This window comes from Varanus komodoensis, unplaced genomic scaffold, assembly GCF_004798865.1.
Source record: "Varanus komodoensis strain SLA01 unplaced genomic scaffold, ASM479886v1 scaffold3, whole genome shotgun sequence".
Taxonomy (NCBI): Eukaryota; Metazoa; Chordata; class Lepidosauria; order Squamata; family Varanidae; genus Varanus; species Varanus komodoensis.
The window spans coordinates 64904064-64924216 of record NW_025335761.1 but is presented as its reverse complement, the minus strand read 5'-3'; the positions used below and the strand labels follow the sequence as shown (position 1 = coordinate 64924216).

Here is a 20153-nt window from a genome sequence, read left to right as displayed (position 1 = left end):
CAAATGAAAAGGGCCACTGGGATACCAGGGCAACACGTGTGCGAGGATTTCGGCCTGTTTTCCTCGTGGTAGTCAAAGGCTGAGTCTCTGGTTGGCCAGCGTGTTTGATGCTACGCAGAGAAGTCCCCGATACCCAATTTGAGGCAGAAGGGTTCTGCGAGCAAGCGTCCCCATTAGCACAACAAAGACAAGACGGCCCGTCTCAAACCCCTCATTATTTTTCCACTTGTTCCTTGCTCTGCACAATGCAAGTCCACCTGCCCTTCAAGAGGCAGGATTTCCTCCAGGGGGAGGCAGCTGAGAACACCACCCCCTTCAGAAAGGAAAATCCCTCCCCTCGAAGCCACAAAGCTCCGTCCCGCCCTCAACACGCCATCCCTGCAGAGACGTCATGCAGCCTCTCCGGCAGAGCTGAGCGTGAGCCTCACCCCAACGGGAGCAATTAGAGGGGGCTTCGGGGGGGAGCGGGGGTCCCGCAGGAAGAGGTGGGTGTTGACAGGCTGGCAATCATGGCCTTCAGTTGCTGTTACCTTGTGTGTGCTGTTGTGGGACATGGCATGATGGAACTTCAAGTTGTAAGCCGCCCCGAGGCTTCGGCGAATGGGGCGGCATAAAAATGTTTTAATAAATAAATAAATAAACAAACAAACTTCTACAAATACCCAATTCAATAGGATTGGTCTGAGGTTGCCCTTGTCCTGCACAAACTGAAAGTGCTGTAATTATGATGGAGGGTGTGTGAGTGTGTGTGAGAGAGAGAGAGCGAGAGAGGGAGGGAGGGAGGGAGGGAGGGAGAAGAGGAGACATTCCACCTTTGGATGCATAGCCAGAAGCATGGCTTCCAGATTTAAGGAGGTGCTGATTCTGCTCTGCTCGACTCTGGTGCACCCACAGCTGGAGTCCTTCATCCCGTTCTGGGCTCCACATTATAGGAGAGACAGAGCTAGGCTGGAGTCAGTTCAGCGCAGGGGCACAAGTTGGGAGAGATGCATAGGGGGAGAGGTGGAGGGAACTGGGTCTTTTCAGCCTGGAGAAGAGGAGATTCTAAGAGGATGTTTGAGCGAAGGTATGTGAGGGGCTGTCATGTGGAGGAGGGCCGTGAGCTGTTCTCCCCTGCGGTGGAGGGCAGGATGCGTTCCAGTGGGGCAAAGCTCAAGGGACCAGGCTACAGGCTGGATGCCGGGAAGTCCTTCCTGACAGTGAGGATCCCTAGGATACGGGATGGGCTTCCAAAGGAGGTGGTTGAGGCCCCATCAATGAGGACATTGAGGAAAGATTGGACACCCACATGTTGGGGATTGCATGAGCTGAGATGACCCAGGAGGTCCCTCCTGACTCACTTTTCCATGTTTCCATGTTTCCATACTTCCCCCAGCTTGGTGCCCTCCAGATATTTCAATCCCCATCATAGAATCACAGAATAGCGGAGCCGGAAGGGGCCATGAAGGCCATCGGGTCCCACCCTCTGCTGGTGCAGGACACCAGTTTACACCATCCCACCCAAATGGCTGTCCAGTTTCTTCTTGAATGCCTCCAGTGTGGAAGCACCCACCACCCCTCCAGGCAGCTGGTCCCACTGCCGTATTCCTCTGACAGCGAGGAAGCTTTTCCTGATGTCCAGCCTGAATCTGGGTTGCCGCAACTTGAGCTGATTACTCCGTGTCCAGCACTCCGGCATCAGCAAGAAGAGATCTTGAATCAGCCACAGTGGCTTGGGCTGACAGGGACTATCAATGCCTTCAGCATTTTCCCCCATCCCTGCTGTAGCCCAAAATATTTGGAGGCCCCCAGCTGGAGAAGAGCAATGCAGTCTATTCCTCAGCATCATTTCTACATGGCTCAGCTCAGAGCCATCACCTCCTGCTGCTCCGGGCCAGATCAGGAAGATGGGAAGTCCCCAGCGCGGCTACAATTTCCACGCTCTCAGTGCCACGAGAATGTTCAGTCGTGCCATTCGGTTATGCTAATGCTGCTGGATCACCAAGACAACTATCAGGGAGATGAAAGGTTTCCAGGCCCAGAGCTGTTCACTCACTAGAAGGCAGCACCAACATCTAGGATTTCCTTGAAGGTGGGCAATAAATGGTGTGGGTGGAAGGACTGGCTGCACCGAGCCAAGCACAATTATACGAGGTGTGTCCAGAAGTCATGAGAACGCAGTCCCTACGCTCGAGAAGGGCTCTGTGAAGGGAGAAGCCAGCCAAGGCCACTTGGGATGGGGCGCCAGGTATACGTGAGAACATTGATCGGTTGCGTTCCAGCCCTGCCAGAGTCGAGACATTCTCTTTTGTGACGCCCTGTTCGAGTGCCTCGCGTTAGGAAAAACGCAAGTGCGTTTGGAACAGCGGGACGTGATAAAATTGGGTGAAATTGGGTAAAAGTGCATCAGAAACCGTGGAAATGGTGAGCAAAGCTTACGGAGAAGCCGTGCTATCATTTGCACAAGTGCACTGATGGCACCAGTTGAGATCGGCTCAACTTGGATCCCTCATCACGACAACGCACCGAGTCACGGTGCTTTGGCTGCCGGAGTTTTTGGCTGAGAAACACCTCACGGGGCTTCCCCATCCACCCGACAGCCCCAGCTGGGCTCTTTGCAGCTTTTTCGTCCTCCCAAAGATGAAGAATGGTATGAAAGGACACCATTTTGGTTGTGTGATTAAGTCCAAAGAGCCACTATGCAGGCTCTGAACGCCATCCCACCGGAAGACTTCCAGGGATGCTACGAAGAACGGAAAAATCGCTGGGAGCATTGTGCGCACTCACAAGGTGCACCCTTTGAAGGAGACAATGTTCAATTGTAACATTTGCCAATAAAAGAATTTTTAAAATATCACTCTCATTACGTTCTGGACACGCCTCGTATGCCGGAGTCCCTTACGCAGGGAACCGCAAGCAACGCATCGCGCCACCGTCTTACCCGGCTCGGGAGATCGTCCTGCAGAAGCGTCCGTTGCAACGCGCCCGGCGCAACTTCCTCCAAGTGGAGCACGTGGCAGAGCTCGGTCAGTTCCTCCCGGCCGAGAGAGCCGGTGCCGGTGCCATCGAAGCTGTCGAAAAGCTCTTTGAGGTGGGCTTCATACTGGTCCTGCTCAGCGCCATCCATCCCATAGCCCACTGCACTCCAATGCTGGGGAGGGAGAGAAGAAACCCCAAGGATGAATCATCTGCAGGGATGCCAAAGAGGCAGCTGCTGCGCTTCTCGGCCACAGCAAAAGCAACCGGGGTTAGGCATGACGCCAAACCTTGGTTACACGGACTGTGAATGGAACTCTCAACTCCCCTTCGGGTTCCAGACATGCTGGCCAACCAGGGATGCCCCGTTGCCCAGGCGTGGAGAGACCCAGGATGCGATCCCAAACAGCGGCCCTGCGAGGTGACCACCTAGGATCACAAGGTCAGACCAAAAGGTTTGTCCAAACTGAGATCTGTAAACCAGCTTCAAACTGCCCTTGCTTGGAAGCCACCTGCAAACCACGCTTAGTCTTTGCAAGCCACAGTTTTACTTTGGATCAGGACCAGTTTCCTGTGGCAGTTTAAAGATTTAACTCATGTACTGGAGCATAAGTGCCATTGAGCAGAGATCGCCTTGTCAGACGTCTGAAGCACAGGAAGGTGAATAGTCAACCTATTTGTATTAATTTCATTTCTATACCATCCTGCAGCTGAAGTGCTCAGGTTTCCCAAATTTCCCAAAGTGTTGTTCAGTTTTGGGTATTCAGTGGTAATGAAATGTAATGACTTATCATCATGGTAATTGAATGGAAGAACGCAGAACTTAGAAACCTAGAAACAGAGTGAGTCAGAACGGGTCTCCTGGGCCATATAGTCTGACCCTCGGCTCCAGCTGGCTTAGCTCATGTCATGCCCACCGTGTGCATGTCCAGCCTGTCCTTGAACGCCCTCACCGATGGGGCCTCCACCACCTCCTGTGAAGGCCCATTCCATGACCTAGGGGTCCTAACTGTCAGGAAGTGCTTCCCGGCATCCAACTTCCTGCCAGAGGGTTTCTGGCAGGAATATTTCTAGTCTCCCCAGTGCCTGGGATCCAATCCAGGGCATTCAGCATACAAAGCACCTGCCCTGCCCTGCAGCCAAGGCCCCTTTACAATGCAAGAGGGCAGAGGTGCTGTTCGTCCCATTTCGATGTAGGTCCCAAACCTGCGCGAACCAGAAAGAGCATGACTTACACCTGCACTGCTCGCAGGCTCTGTTGAATTAGACGTTTAAGCCCAGACAAAAGCGTGTTCTCTGGTTAACGGTCAAAGCTACAGTGCTCCTTAGAGCTGGATCCCTGATCTTTTTGGGTTGGTGGGCACACCTGACATTTTGACAGAATGTCGTTGGCACTCTCACAAGATGGCTGCTAAGGGGACTGGGGCTTCCGCTTTATGAAACGATGGCTGTGGTGGGCACGGCTAGACATAAAACACTGGTTTCCCTTACAGCAAACTGGTGCAACTAGCCGAAAAGGAACTCGGCCAAGAGTGTCAGTACAAGGCACAGACGGGGGCCGGAATTCCAAAACACAAAACCACTCTTTGGATCCCAACTAGAAATGCCTCCACACCAGAGAACCTGGACTTGTGGCCACCCGGAAAGGCACCCTAGTTCCATCCTCTTGACGCTTACATGTAAATTATTGGAAAAGAGCTTTCCTTAAATGGTTTGTCTCTCTAGTCAACCAGCATCGTGTTTGTTGGAGGGGAATAAAGGGTGGCAAACTTTTGTTATTAAATCAGGCATTTACACCCGAAGAGGAACTGTTCCTTAATTGAAGAATTTTTTTTGAAAAGCAAATGTTCATTGAACTTTTGCAATATGTATTCGCTTTGTTAATGGCTGGGCAATTCCTTTCATGGTTCTTCAGCAGGTAGTCGGCCCTTTTCGCCATTGCTTGAAAAGGGCAATGTGTGATTCCTATGACACCTTAACCTCGATTCCCCCACCCAGCTTCATTTCCCCTTCCAGCCACAGCAGAAATTGGCCCAGTATTTTTAAATATTTGCAGATGGATAGTAAAGCAAACACATCACCAAGAGACTGTCTGTTCCAATGTTCAGCAGCAGTTCCAGTTTTAATTGCCTCAGAGCCAACACTGCTTCCTCTATCACCAAACTTATCTAAATTGCAGAAAAGCTGACCTCCTCTTAAGAGGTCAATTCTATCACACGGTTCGGCTCCAGAAAAAAATTATCTTCCCTGCCAGCAGCAAAAACTTAAATGTCTCTGCAAAGAAATTAAAAAAAAAACCCAACTTGCTTGCTTCTGCATCAAAAGCAGACTCCAGGACAGCAGATAAGAAAAGGCTCGTGAGATATCTCGTTTCCTTACCCCATTTTCCTTTATCCCCATTATTCTCTCCTACTAAGCTCCTACACTACCATCCACCCACTTTGTAAATCTCTATAAACTACCTGCTAAAATAATAATGCTGAGATGTTCAGCATATCACATTTCGCTTGATATTCCAAAGGGCGCGATCTTCCAATATGCTTGTGAGCATGGCACGAGCATATAAGCCATGTATCACGCCATTAACCGCACAGCCAGGGTGGCGTAGTGGTTACGAGCGCAGGATCCAGGTTCGAGTCCCCGCTCTGCCATGGAGCCCCCTGGGTGACTCTGGGCCGGCTGCAGACGGACTCTCAGCCCAGTCTACCTCACAGGGCTGTTGTTGCGAGGCTAAGATTAAGAAGGGGAGAATTATGCAAGTGGACTCGAGTTCTTGGAAGGAAAAAAGAGGAAGAGAATAGAATAAATAAATGACCAAGGAAGCACGGCACAAGGTTAGGAGGGAAAGCTGATCTCTGGTGCGTAGAAACCCCACTCGACCAACGCAGCAGCCTGGGAAATGCAATTCCGATAACCGGGAACGCTTCTGCAAGAGAAACCCAGGACGAGAGCAGAGTCCGCCATCTGCGTCTGGTCCCACGAGCCAGGTGGCCCTGTGCATCCCTGCTTAGCTCTGCTCCCCCAGTGCCCTTCTGTCTGTGCTCTTCACCATGTCAGTTCTTCTTATTCTGCATTTGGGATCCAAGGGACCACGTGGCTGGTTGTGGCTCTGTTTCCCCTTCAAGCGATGGGCAGGAAAATGGCAGCCAAGGCACCCATGCAGAATCAGCAGGTCTATGCCCTGGTGCCACGATGCCCGCAGTCCCCTGCCAAAGGGAGATGAGACCCCTTCTCTATGAAATATTATATCTGCCTCGTACTATCTCTGCTCTGCCTTCATCTTTCTTCCCCTCCCTCTTGGAAGAAACACGCTGCTTATAATCTGACTTCTTCCTCTCTCAGCCCATGCAGGATTGGCACATGTGCCCAGGAAGGAGGGTCCTTTCTGTCTAAGCATTTAGCATTTCGCACTTTTCCCAATTTCTCCTTAGAGCTCACCAAAACTGGCTCATGCAATCTACCTTCCATTCCTGCAATGACCTGACGGCCTTTCCAGTGTTTCTGCTTCTCCCCTTTTGCCTCTTTCCCACATGTCTAATTCTCCCTGGTGCAAGTTGAGTGCTGCCATCGGAGGCACATGGTGACTCTTAGTTAAAGACCCAAGAACATGCACAGGAAGATCACATGTGCGGGATACATGCCAGCCATGTGCTGTGCCAGCCATGTGCTATGCCAGCGCCCCATGTCAAGCTCCGCACTTGTGGTGCACCTGGGAGGAGCCGCAATGCAACCCCAATATCTGGATACCGACAGCGGCTTTGCTACACGGTGGATTCAGTCATTCATCGAGCGTTAGTAAGGTTTGCTGAAGGCCAGCGACTGAAGCAAGAAGGCAGGGAAATAGCTCCCCCGAGTCTCACCAGCCCCCTGGGAAGCTGAGGTAATGCTTGGCGAAACGGCAGCAAGGAGAAAAACAACCTGACAGGAACAAACAGGTCAAAGCTAGCATCGTGGCTGGTGTTTGTACCAGGTCTTCCCATGAGCACCCCAGTGGTGGGGAAATTATTTGATATTTCTGTGTAATTCTTCTGGGGCCAACCTGTCAAGCAGGAGCCTAGATCAGAGGGGCCAATTTTAAAAAAATTAAAGCTGATAAGTCATTTTGACCTCACTTTCGCTGGATCAGCACGTCCACCGAACCCTTTCCAAAAGTCTGCCGAAAGCCATAACAGCGGCATCGGAACTGCCTGGCCCCAGAACCTCTTGCCCTCCCAGTGCTGTTGGACTCCAACTCCTATCAGGCCCTGCCAGCAAGGTGTGTCTTCAGGGGTGATGGGAGTTGTCCCACAAGAGCAGGAGCGCCTTAGCCCCTCTAGAGAGAGGTTTCCTGGACAAGTTCTTGCAAGAGGTACCAAAGCATGTCTTGGGGAAACATCACGCCATACACCCTGGGGGTAATCTACTCCTCTGTGCCCCTCTGGGGGGGGGGGAGGCACCATGCACCCACTTTCTGTGAATAGATGGATCACAGAGTTCACTAGTCAGGCCTCACCTGGAATACTGCTCCCAGTTCTGGGCTCCAAGATTTAAGAAAGAAGCAGGGAAATTAGAAAGGGTCCAGCGGAAGGCAATAAAAATGATCCGGGGTTTGGAAACGCTGCCCTATGAGGAAAGACTGAGAGAACGGGGCATGTTCAGCCTTGAGAAGAGAAGACTGAGGGGGGACATGATATCCCTCCATAAATACCTTGAAGGCTGTCACAAAGAGGAAGGCCAAGGTCTCTTCTTGCTGATGCCAGAGTGAAGGTCACGGAATAATCAAGTCAAGCTGCGACAACCCAGATTCAGGCTGGACAGCAGGAAAAGCTTCCTCACTGCCAGAGCAATACGGCAGTGGGACCAGCTGCCTGGAGAGGTGGTGGGCTCTCCCACACTGGAGGCATTCAAGGCGAAACTGGACAGCCACCTGAGTGGGATGGTGTGACTTGGTGTCCTGCAACAGCAGGGGCTGGACTCGATGGCCTTCATGGCCCCTTCCAGCTCTACTATTCTAGGATTCTATGAAGAGGGAGGACAGACGGACAGATGCACGGACGGATGCACGCAGGGGGTTCCCCTGATGCAGCGTGTTGGGTATCTGAGCTGGGTGCTGCTCCTGCATTGCCAAAAAGAGGAGACAGCACCCAAAGAGAGGACGTGATTCACACATATATGAAGGGAGGCTATAATCTAAAGAAATACCATCCATCCTGCGTAGCAGCCAAGACCGAGCAGGTGAGTCAAGTGCCAGCAGCCGGGTGGGCTGTCCGGACGCGACCTGCTGATGGGCAACTCCAGGCCCTTCCCCACCGTTCTATGCCGGGGGTTCTTTCAGCAGGATGTGGAGGCAAATAGAGGACTGTCCTCTGCACAGAAGGACACTCGGCTGCCCTGGGGCAAGAGTGCAGGAGACGCAAAGCACAGAAGCGCCTGGCCGAATCCCAGTCCTGCCTGCAGGGGGGAGTGAAGGACGCCGGGCAGAGACATCCGGGAGGCTGCCCCGTGTACGCAGGGAAGGGCCCGCTCGCCGTCCGGGCGCCAAAGCCACGCTGCACAAGCGCAACACAAGTCCGTAGCACCAATCGAGCTCCAGGAAGAGGGAAAAGGCACGTTTGAAAACGCCAGTCAAGAGCAGCAAGAAATTACTGGGCCCGTGCTTGGGGAAAACAAGACGCACCGAACAACAATCACACAACTGGGGGCAACGTTGCAGGACTGGCACCAGGCTGTTTGCCTCACACTACAAACCCCATGCTCCAGCCCACATGGCCACTGGTCAGGGAGTCTGCAAAGCGAGTCAAAGCCCCCTAACCCTTCACAGGCACACAGCGAGTCCTCCAAATGCTGAGAATGGAGAAGGGGACCCGGGTGGCCTCTTCCGCAGAGGCCAGTCCTCCGTTTGGATGGCTAGTCCAGTCCAGGTCCAGTTTCAAGTTCAGGAACATCAACTGGAAGAGCTCGGGGGCCTTGCCTTCAGCATCAGCAGCTCCTGGACAGCAAACGATGAAGACGGCACTTTGCTGGCCGATTCCTCTTCTGTTCTGCACTGCCCAACAGTCAAACCTTCTCTGGCGCATCACAACCATCAAACATGCAGGACAGCAAAAGGCAATACAGGATGGAAAACAAACCCAGCAACCAAATCGGGCCCAGCGGCAGTGTGGCACTTAGGCACATCTTCCCCGCAATGCTATTTCTATTTCAATTACAGCTGTTATCGCTATATTTGCATCTATACATACTAATTAGCAGATGCAAATACTTAGCGAACCGGTGTCTTTCCCACTCCTGCTTTCTGGCCATGCCTAGGCAGGGCCTGGCTGGATGGTCTATGGAGAGGCAGGCGTCTGCAGAGCAGCCCCCCATCCACCTTCCCCCTCCCCAAGGACTCTGTCCTTCTGCTGAACGGGGGCAGGGGAGGGGCCACTGGCAGCCCCATCAGTACTGCTGGATATCACACACCACAGCCTCATAAACGATCCTGTATGAACAGAATGAGCCCCGCAAAATCAGGCTCCAGGGACAAACTGCAGGGAGACACCCTCTCCACCTTCGTTCTATTTCTACTTCCTGTGCAAAATTTACAGCCGGCCTTTCCTTGGAGGGGCGCAAGGGAGAAAACCACGGACCCACGCCACCTGTGGGCTTCCCACTGGAGCTGCCCACGTTTGGAGAAGGCTAGAAACACAGAAGCAGTGTAAGAAGGGGTCTCCCGGGCCATCTAGTCTGACCCCCAGCTGCAGCTGGCTCCACTCACGACATGCCCACCATGTGCATGTCCAGCCTGTCCTTGGACACCCCCGCGGATGGGGCCTCAACGACCTCCTGTGGAAGCCCATTCCACACCCCACGGGTCCTAAGGATGCCAGACCAGACACACCTGCGGTCTCTCCTTAAAGTGTCATGCTCCATGGGGAACGGGGAGAGAGCTAGACACCCTTTCATGCTCAGAGGCACTGTTCTCATTATACATCACAGCTCCATTTTGTACCTTTGCTTTGTTTTAACAAGCAAAGCAATGCATTCATTGAACAAGCAAGCAATGTGTTCATCATTGCATCCAAACCCCGCCTTTTCCTTTGCAAGGACCCTCCGGGGGCCTGCACGGTCCTCCTCTCCATTGTATCGTCACAAAAATCCCAAAAGTTACCCAGGGGACTTCTTTTCTTGGAAAAGGGAGCCAGATCTCCTGAGTGGAGATCAGACCCCCATCTCTACCCGCTGCACCACACCGGCTCTCGGGCTCATAAGCTGCCTCCCAGACCATTCTTCCTGCGAATTTTACCACGTTCGAAGGAGACACGTGGCCACACGTGGAAGGGGGCAGGCTGAGGGGGTGGGCAGAATCTGCTGCCGAGGCAGGCCGGCCACCCCAGCAGGGTCTTACACACAGGCCCAGGAGTCCCCTCCCCTGGTTTTCGTGGGAAGACAGTGCAGGGCCTCACCCTGAGCCAGGGGGACGTAATCCTGATCCCACATTGTGAGCTTTTGCCCCAAACACGCCATTTTCCTTCACCACTTTTTAAATATTTATTTTCTCAGCGTCAACCCGTGCATGAGAAGGAATATGAAACAAAGCAAACTAAAATCAACAAAGGAAACCACAATGGACCAAGTTGCCAAGGCATTTCCAAACAAATGCGACCTGTGCAATCAAAGCCTTTATCGCTTTGGAGAGCCAGGCTGGCGTCGTGGTGAAGAGCGTGGGCTGGGACTCAGGCGCCCCGGGTTCGAGCCCCTGCTCAGCCAGGCAGCCCCCGGGGGACTTTGGGCCAGCCACAGCCTCTCAGCCCAACCTACCTCGCAGGGCTGCTGTTGTGGGGATAAGCTTGAGAGCGGCAAAAGAATGATGTAAACTACTCTGAGTTTGATAGAAGAAAAAAGCAGGATACAAATCAAATCAAATCAAATCAAATCAAATCAAATAAATAAATATTAGTACGAACTTCCAGAAAACAGGGGGCAGGGGGGATTTCCTTTTCCAGGATTGTATATTTAAGGGAGAGTATCTTTTAAAGTTGAAGAGAGAGCTAAAAGTGGTCTGAGTCTCCCCACCGTCTGGAACAGGGCAGGTTCGCTACTTTTCCAATGAAATACACATGATGGAGTACAGTGCCAGTCAGATTTGAAAATGAGGTAATATACAGAGTGCAGAAACCCCAGAAGTGTGCGCAGGATTACCCTCTTACTCAGAATACTTGGGCAATGCCCACTGCTCCTACTTCCTGCAAAGGCTTCCTCAGTCCCCCCTCCCCCCCCGAACCTTCTGGCACAACTTTGTGCAAACCGCTCCTCTAAAAGCAAACGGAGGTCATGTGTGAACACCAGAGGAAATGGAGCCGGGGGCAAGTATTCCACCAGCTGCGCGTGTCCAGGTGCGATCTAAGGATTAGCAAACACCACCAAACTATTTTGGTGGAAAAGTAGCTCCAAGCAGCTCCATGCAGACTGGGAGTATTCAGTCACTGTGCGATGTGGAGCATCACTTGGGAAGGAAAAATGGGAAATGGGGCTGGGGGGGAAGAGCCTGCGAGAGGCGCCCAGGGAGGACTGGATGGCCCCTCCGAACATGCACACTCCTGTCTGGAGCACAGAATCTACTGCGACACTTCGCTGCAGCTCCCAATTTCCTGTTGAAACGAAGCTGGACAGACATGCATAAACTGTGCTCGGTTTCCTCCCCTTTCTAGCTTCCTCTTCCTCCCTGCTGTCTGCCATCTTCCTTGTTCAGATTTCAGACTGCAAGCTCCTTGGGGCGGAGGCCTATCGCCTTGCTACTGCATCATGAATGCCAACGTGAAGTCTCTGGATCAGACCAACTCGGGATCAATAGCCAGAGCTGGATCCTCTTCGGCAGATGCCCCTATTCCAAGTCTCGGGACTTCGCCCCTGGGGCCCTGCAACTCCGCAGCGTCTCTTGTCATTCTGCCACTTCTAAAACTCTCAGTGCACAGACGGTGGGTTTGTTCAGAGCCAAACCCTGCCCCGGTGCAGGGGATGCCGGCGGCCCTCGGTTTATCAGAGTGCTGCAGCCAGATTCATACAAAGACGAAGGACGCTTTAATACGAACGGGCATCATGCGCAAACTGATGGGCCGGTTGGAACCCAGAGCCAGAAACCACGGTTTTATGAACGGTGCTTGGTGCTACAGATTTGTGTTGTGCTTGAGTGGGCAAGGCATCCATCACTCTTGCTGGGTCGGCAGGGACCACCTTCCTCAGAGGATGAAGTGTTAGGCAGACAGGAAGCCAAGCCAAGCCACACCACCCTAAACCATGGCTTGCCTGAGTGGCGGTTGGTGAAGCCACAGTTGCGCAGGATTTCCAAGCTGAGCCACTGCACTAACCAACTCCTTTGCACAAATATTCTCTTGGCGTGTGAAAGGATGCTCCGGCTGTCTGTGACTGTTTGCTAATCAGGCGAGACGTGCGCAGCCCCGTGAAGCGGCCCATCCCAAGCAGCAGCCAAGCATTTGTGCCGATACAGAAAGTTCCACCCATGATATTAAGGCCCGCAGTGCAAAGCTCACATGCAGGTGCATATGTCACTTGCAGTGAGTGTACGACAGCCGTCACAGAGAAAACTTTCTCGTGCCCAGCAAAATATTTATTTGGTGACGCGGCAGTCAACAGAGAAACAGAGCGAGTCAGAAGGGGTCTCCTGGGGCATCTAGTCTGACCCCTGGCTCCAGCCGGCTGCGCTCATGTAATCCCCAACATGTGGCTGTCCAATCTTTCCTCGAACACCCTCAGGGGTCCTAACTGTCAGGAAGGACTTCCTGGCATCCAACTTGTAGCCTGGCTCCTTGAGCTTTGCCTCACTGGAACAGTTCCTGCCCTCCACTGCAGGGAAGAACAGCTCACGGCCCTCCTCCACATGACGCCCCCTCACTCAAAGATCCCCTCGGAGTCTCCTCTTCTCCAGGCTGAAAAGACCCTGTTCCCTCCATCTCTCCTCCTATGCCATCCCTCCCGACCCAGCTACCATTCTTGTGACCCTGTGCTGGACCACTTCTAAGTCTCTCCTATAATGTGGAGTCCGGAACTGGACGGGGATTCCAACTGTGAGCACACCAGAGTCATGTGGGGAGGAATCAATACCTCCCTAGATCCCTATAACCTTCTGGCTATACATCCAAGGATCTAAACCACCACGTCACACGGCTGGCTCATGTTCAGCCTGCAGCCAACCAGCACCCCGAGGTCCCTTTCACCAGTGCTGCTCTCCAGCCACGTGTCCCCCCACCCTGTACACCTACAGCAGGTTCATACTGCAAAATGTATTTGTGGTCATTTTAAGCCTAGCCTCAGATACATAAGAAAATGCTGAGGGGATCCCACAGAGCCCATGCAAATATCACTCCATGCAAAATCCCTTTCGGAGCGTCTCTTTTTCCCTATGTCAGCACTTGGAGCAAAGACATGATCGAGTCCAACAGGACCGCATTCCCGAGTTGGGTTTCCGATCACACAGGATCTGTGCTTGAGGACCTGCTCAGTGCTGGTGTTCTCGCTGCCGCTCTTGGAAAAAGGAGAGTGGGTTCAACTGCCCCTTCAGCCCAGAACCTCACATGGCGCTCCATCTGCCACATCAGGCTGTCCCTGGGACAGAACTGGAGGGCAGGAGATGGGGACACACATCTGCAGAAATCTCCCCGAGCTCCTTGGAGAACAAAAGCACAGTAATTCAGTCCCTCTTTTAAAACCTCAGGCTGGATAAGGGAAACAGCTATACCACGACGGACAGCATGAGAAGCTCATGTTATCTTGGGAGAGTCCACACCGACTGGCTGGAAGGCACAGGGCCCTGCGAAGGCCGGCTGGCCAGCCACCGAGGCCCAGCCAAGCACCCAGGGACAGGAGAAGCTCGTGCCGCCTCTGAACAAGCACCCGTTTTTCCTGGGAACTGCTGCCCAGAGGGTCCAGCTGTGTGTCCAGGTGTTCTGACTGTAGAACAGAGCCTCACATTTTGGACTTTCTCGCTCTCTCACACACATGCAAGGCTGCCCACCATATACATCATAAACCCCAGAAGGATACTATTTTAAAGGGCTGGTGCCATTACCCGCTTACAGCCATGCCTTGGTGGGGGAGAGGAACACGATGCAAGACCTGGCTGTAACTTCCCACAATGCCCAGCTCATCGGATGTGTGGAGCCAGCCACTGCCGTGTGTCCCAGAGCAACTCCTGCCAGGGGCAGTGTGACCCATGTGGGTCTCTGTGATGCCCGCCAACCCTCAGCTACTAAGAAAACACTCCTGCGCTACTAACAGAGGCGTCCAGCTGCTTCACGTGGACATTCCTCCGTCCTCCCCAGCATCATCTGGTGGTGCTTGGAACAGCCCTTGTGCCCAGGTACCCTCCTGGGCCATTCCTCAGGTAGCCAATCCAAGTTTTAGGTGCACAGGGCACTCTGCGCATCGTCTGAAGACTTCTGAAAATGCCTCTCTAGCTGCCGGCTCGGTTTATTCGGAGGCCGAGGAGACAGAAGAGACGGCTGGAAAGGGCCGGGAGGCGTGTGCGGAGGGAGGGAGGCCCCAAAGTACCGAACAAAAGGCCGAGTCCAACTCGGGCCTTTTCACCTCCCCTCCAGATGGCTCAGCAGCTGAGAGCAGGGCTGGAACGCACCGGCTGCTCGGCCGGTCCCCTTCCAGGGACAGAGGGAGAGATGCAGTATGCCTGGCCATCCGCCGTGGCTGGCCAAGAGCCACGCTTGACCTCCCTGTGCCAGCCGGCACTTGGTCATCTTGCTCGGAAGGGCTTTCTGGCCGATTGTGCCACGAGATGCTGCCCCAGGGCCAGGAGAAGAACGGCGGCTATCAGGCCAAGGCTTGCCTGGACCTCCCTGTCACCCACCCCTCCAGCCGGGCATGGCTTGGTGTCCTGCATTAAAGTCTCCCAGAGCTCTTCTTTCTTCCGAGTGGGAGCAGCCAGCTCGGCAAGGAAAGCACGTGAGATCAGACTAGTGGAGTTGGAAGGGGCCAGGAAGGCCACTGGGTTCAGTCCCCTGCGGATGCAGGACACCCACTTAAATTATAAAGGAAGGAGAGAAGCACCAGCTTCCTAGAAGTCAGAAGGATGAGATGTGATCAAAAAGAAGTCTCAGGCGGAAAGTGGGTATCCTCTACCCTGAAAGACATTCCTAGTCCCCAGGTGGGAGCAATACTGCTCCCATTTTGGGGAGACAATTTTGGGCTCAGGTAACCAGCTGGCCTCACTCTGGTAAAGCAGAAATGTGAAGGCCTGGAGGAAAACAGAAGGGAAATCCGAAAAGTTCAGGGGGGAACTGGCGTTTCCCAAATTTCCTGTAAGCCACTGAGAGAAAAAACACGCTTTACTGGTCTTTGGTTCCCCTTCATTCTGCCTCCCTCCCACCCCAACCTTCACATCTCTTTGTAGGAGACAGCTTCAAATGTGTGCGTATTTATTTTCAGAAATTCATATCCCATGACCTGGGCTCCTTCAAAAGCATCTTCCTCCGTTTCCAATGCAGTCGCTTCCTCCAATTAACCAAAAGGGTTCCTGCATCGCTTTTTCAGCTAACCTACATGCAAGTTCCCTTAACACACCTGTACACACTAATCACAAATTAACATTTTGGCAGGCAGAGCTTTGAAGCTGGTCTCCAGTCTTCATTTAGAGGGGTTGCATCAGCTGTTAGAAGTGTGGGAAACACAGGGACACAAAACACACTCAAGCTGCTGCAAACTTCAAAAGCTCACAGAAGTGGATTACTTTGCCAGGCAGTCCTGGAGCCTGCTAAGAATAATATCATTCGCTCATCACAAATTCACGCTTGGCTTCTAAGCTTGCAAGCACAACACAACACAACACACTTACTGCTGGGGAGACGAGGGGGACAGCCATCCTGAATTTTGTCCTAACAAATCTCAGAGCACTTCAAGGGTTCGCACCTCAGCCAAGGACACAGACTTGAGGTTGTTTAGGATTAAAACCTGGGGTTCTCCAACCCCAAACAGCCCAGAGTGTGGGGTCTGATCTTCACAACAGCAACCCAAGGATGTTCCTGGATCATTGCTAAAGCAGAAGAGATCAGCGGAAGAGAGTGGCGGCAGCTCAAGCTGTGTGCTTGGAGGCGCCAAACGGGTCTGAGACGACATTTAAGTTTTCTTGTGCTCTCGCAGTGGCTCATTTCCATTGTGGGAAAGATGGCAGCGGGATAAAACCAGAGGCCCGTCAAATCCAGTGCGACGCCGCCAGCTTGCCCCCATGCCTGGGACAAAGCCCCCAAAGTGACAGGGACAACAATCTTCTGCCGGCATTCCTCTCCTCTATTAATAGGGCTCAGTTCCAAGGAGCCATTGCAGCCAAGGGCTGCGATGGAGACGATGACAGACTCTTCCCATAAACCTCTCCTCCAGCGATGGGGAACCTCAGGTCTGGGGGGCCAGGTCCAGCCCCCCTGGGCCCCAGCCTGTCATCTCCGGGGGTTGCCATCTGTGCTGCAGGCCCTCCTCATTCCAGAAGTCCCCAAAATGTAAAGTTAAAAATGCCCGTTGCTGTGCTTGTGGGCCTTCCCCCAGGCCACCTCTGAACCGCAGCCCTTGCGGCTCCTCCGAAACGGAGCGGGGCCCTCGGGCTGGAAGCACTTCTTCCTCCCTGAGCCAAGCCTTCGCAACATCCTGGGCGGGGAGCCGTCACTGCCTCCCACGGCCGGGACTTTAAGAAATGCCCTTCTTTGCACAACGCACAATCGCTGCCAGCGAGAGACATTTCCAGAGCCGGGGAGAAGAGGGAAAGGACGCTGCCCATGGACACAAATGCGGAAGCGCATTTATTTTTCCACACCCCTGGGGCTACAGGCGTGGGGGGGGGGGGACGCGCTGCAGGTCGGCAGAGAAGCCCCGTGTTGGGCCAATTCCACGAGGAAAGCCCACCGACAGCGACCCTGAGAAGTGAGGGGGGGCTTCCGAGCAGCCTTCTCCAACCCTGGCCCTCCAGGTGTGCCATGGCTCATGGCAGATGTGGTCGAACACACCTGGCAGGCAAGAGAGAAAAACGGAGGGGGGGCAATGCAGCCACAGCCTGGGGTCACCTGGGGTCACTCTCCAGACACATCAGACTACAACTCCCAGAATTACTTGCCGTTGTCATCGCAGGGGAGGATGCGCTGGATGGTTTGCCTCTCTCAGGAACACCTCACCTCCGTCAAAAGGATGGTGGGGCCTGAAAGTGCTCCCCCTGCCAAACTCTCCCTGCATCTGGAAGGCTAGCAAGTTGGGGAGAAGCCATCAAATAAGTTCGTTCTCCATGGCTGGCTGGCTTTTCACATGTGGGAGAGGTTGACGTGGAGCTGCCACCAAGCAAATCATCCACGGGTGCTCAGGGTTGCTCACTCCCGTGAGGACTGCACCACACAACCTATTGCCAAGCTGTGAATCTGTCCTCGCACGGCTATTCTTCCTAAATTTCATCCTGCTTGTGCCGCACTAACGCCTATCCTTCATGAGTTTAGCAAACTTTATTTAATGACGATTATTTCTAAGTGGAGGGAGGCCGTACCACGCTGGGACTTCTAAAAGGCTTGCCTCCTTCCAGTGGGGCTGGTTAAGGGAACCCGAACCGAAACCACGAAGCCAGCAAGTCTTTCCGAAGACGCTGGAGCAGCCTCCGATGTCCCACAGCTCTCAATTACTTTGCAGGCTGCAGGTGCAACGGATTGATTAACTGTCAAGTAGTCAGGCAATTAACAGCCTCTTAATTGAACAGTTGGGTGTCACCCTCCACAGCTACGCTCAGCCGGCAGGTAGAAATGATAGCCGCATTAGGGCCAGCCTGCTGCTGAGGGAGGAGAGGGGCCCGATCCCGAGACGCACTCCTCGCACGGGCTTGCGCGGGAGTCAGGGTGCTCCCAGACAAAGAAAGCTCTGCTCCTGTTTCATTCGAGGAATTTTCCACGGGGGGTGGGGGGGGGGGCAGGGATCCAGAGGATGCCATTTTGTACCATGTTTTCTCAGGGCTTCTTCCGTGCATTCAGGAAGAGGAATTTTATTTATTTATTTGGAACACTTATATGCCGCCCCAGTCTCAAAAGCCTTGGAATAAGCGCACCAAGTCTTTCGTTGCTCAGTGCAAGGGGGCTCTGGCTGGAAAACCCCCATCCTCACACGCCCGTCTCGTAGGTCGGGTCAGAGGCCCTGCTTTGCCCCCGGAAGGCCCTGGTGGGTCTGGGGCGCACCTCCGCAGCAAGGCTGGGCAGAGCCCTTCCCGGAACGCCAGAGGCCACCCCCGCCCGCCCGCCTGCGTGGCCAGCACGGGGCCCCGTGGCCGAGGAACTGCCTTCATACAAGCCTTCGCACCAGCCGGTCGTGGCACAGGGATGCCTGGAGAAGCAGCAGGGGGAATGCAGAAAATCGACGCGCGTGCCTGCATCGTGGCCACCTGCAGGAGTTTCTCATTCGCTGCAGGTGACCAAGGTATGGCTGCCAGGCTGATGGGAATGTGCAGAGTGTCTGGCTAGGCCTGGAGACCGCGGTCCGAACCCCCTCCCTGGGCTGCTCTTACTCTCAGCCTGGCCTACCCCACTGAGCTGTTGTGAGGACGAAGGGCGAAGAGGAAGGGCAGGAGCGGGTAAGCACTTCTTAGTCCTTAGCAGATTACGTGCAACAAAGAGCAAGCAGTCACGGTGTGCTGCTTACCGGGAAGCAGCGCTTTCCAGCCCCCAAGAATTCCAGTGCGGAGAAGCTTCCATCTGGCGGTGGGGAAAGGGGGGTGAGGCCTGGGGAAGGGGAGGCCTTCTGGGAAGCACCGGAGTGTCTGGTCTGGCTGGGACCCGAGTTGGCGCCCAGCTTGAGGGGCTGCATGCACAAGATTGCAAAGTGAGCTGGGAATGTTGCACCTTCTCATGTAGGCCAAAGGAGCAGCCCCTTTCCTCGCCTTTCTCCCGCACCCCCCTCTTGTTCCTGCTAACAGCAGCTTGTTCGCCAGGTGTGGCCCACCCCCTCCAGCCACAGGAATTGGGATCTCCTGCAAACCAAGCTGCCCTTAAGGGCAGAGGAGCAAAGTATTTGCTGTTCAGCAACTTTCCACTCTGCCCCAGTGAGAGGAAACTGCCACTAGGAGAGGAAAAGCTCCGTCTGCGAGAGGATGCGGCGGGACCTCTCAGCAGGAGCCTGCACTCACCCTTCCCAAGCTCCACCCAAATATGTGTGGGTCTTGAAGGTCAGGAAGAAAAGGTCAAGAAGGGGGATCACCATAGCACTTGCTTCTTCTGCATTTCAGGTACTGCTCCCAGGTGCTATGAGGATGGTAGAGAAATGCTTCACCTGCGTCAGCGGCACTTAGAAGCAGAATCAGAAGGGCTGGCTTGCGGAAACAGTCCCAACTTTGGGCTCTGTCCAATGATTTGTACCCAGTTGGGTCATCCTGCCGGGGGGAGGGAACCACCAGCAAGCTGTGCCCCTTTTCTGCCCCCGCTCCACTCCTGCAGTTGTGCGTGCTCAGATCTTCTCCAGGAGATGGGAGATCCTCTGGAGCATCGTTCTCCGAGGCATGCACAGAGAGCTCAAGGAGACCACGGGATGGAGAAACCCCTCCCGCACGGCGAGGGCTGAATCCACTCAGGCTCAGTCTAACAAGTCGGCTGCATTTCAGTGGGTCTGCCCCAAACAGGCGGAACCCCAGATGCCTCCCAAAAGCTCCTTCATTCCCAGGAGCGGAGTGATGGAGCGGTTGTCTTGCCAAGCCCTCGGCTTATCAACTGAAAGCCGCCCGCCTGAAAAAGCAGACAATGCCTGGCAGCAGCATCCACGGCACAAAGCCGCCTGCAACCCACTCGAGTCGCCCTCCCCCTTCAAGGGTCACTGAGAGAGTCAGTCTTACAATGGGGGGGGGGCAGACACGCATCCACTGACCAACGCAATTGCTCTGGAGCATCTGTCATGCCCACCCCATGGCCCCCATGCCCGATTATTCGGGGCGGCCCGAGGTTCTCAATATAAATAAATCGAAAGCCGTTCTTGAGTGGGCAAAGGGAGGGGATGTACTAACCGGGTCCCCAGCTCCATGGAAGACCAACCAAGGAAAAAGTTGCGGAGAGAGTATTAGAAATTTAAGCTGAGGCACCCAAATGGACGGGGGGCTGTGATGGTTAAGGCACTCCAGTATTTGCATTGGCAGAGGGTCTCTGAACAGACCCTCCCACTAAAGGAAAAGAAGGGGCCCTTGATGATTTTGTGTGTATCTGTAAAAAGGCAAG

The 20153-nt window shown here is 53.9% G+C and overlaps 1 protein-coding gene across 4 annotated transcripts in view; it reads right to left on the bottom strand.

The window, feature by feature from the left end:
* The window catches only part of NIN (ninein), a 99965-nt gene extending 83339 nt beyond the window's left edge, over positions 1–16626 (bottom strand). For all 4 annotated transcript variants that reach the window (XM_044436327.1, XM_044436324.1, XM_044436325.1 and 1 more), the window contains exons 1-2: positions 15850–16626; positions 2921–3130 (exon numbers count right to left, since the gene is read on the bottom strand). In XM_044436327.1, coding sequence (XP_044292262.1) covers positions 2921–3130; positions 15850–16056 — 417 coding nt within the window. In that variant the 5' untranslated portion in view covers positions 16057–16626. The remainder of the gene's footprint in view (positions 1–2920; positions 3131–15849) is intronic.
* Between the last annotated feature and the right edge of the window lie 3527 nt (positions 16627–20153).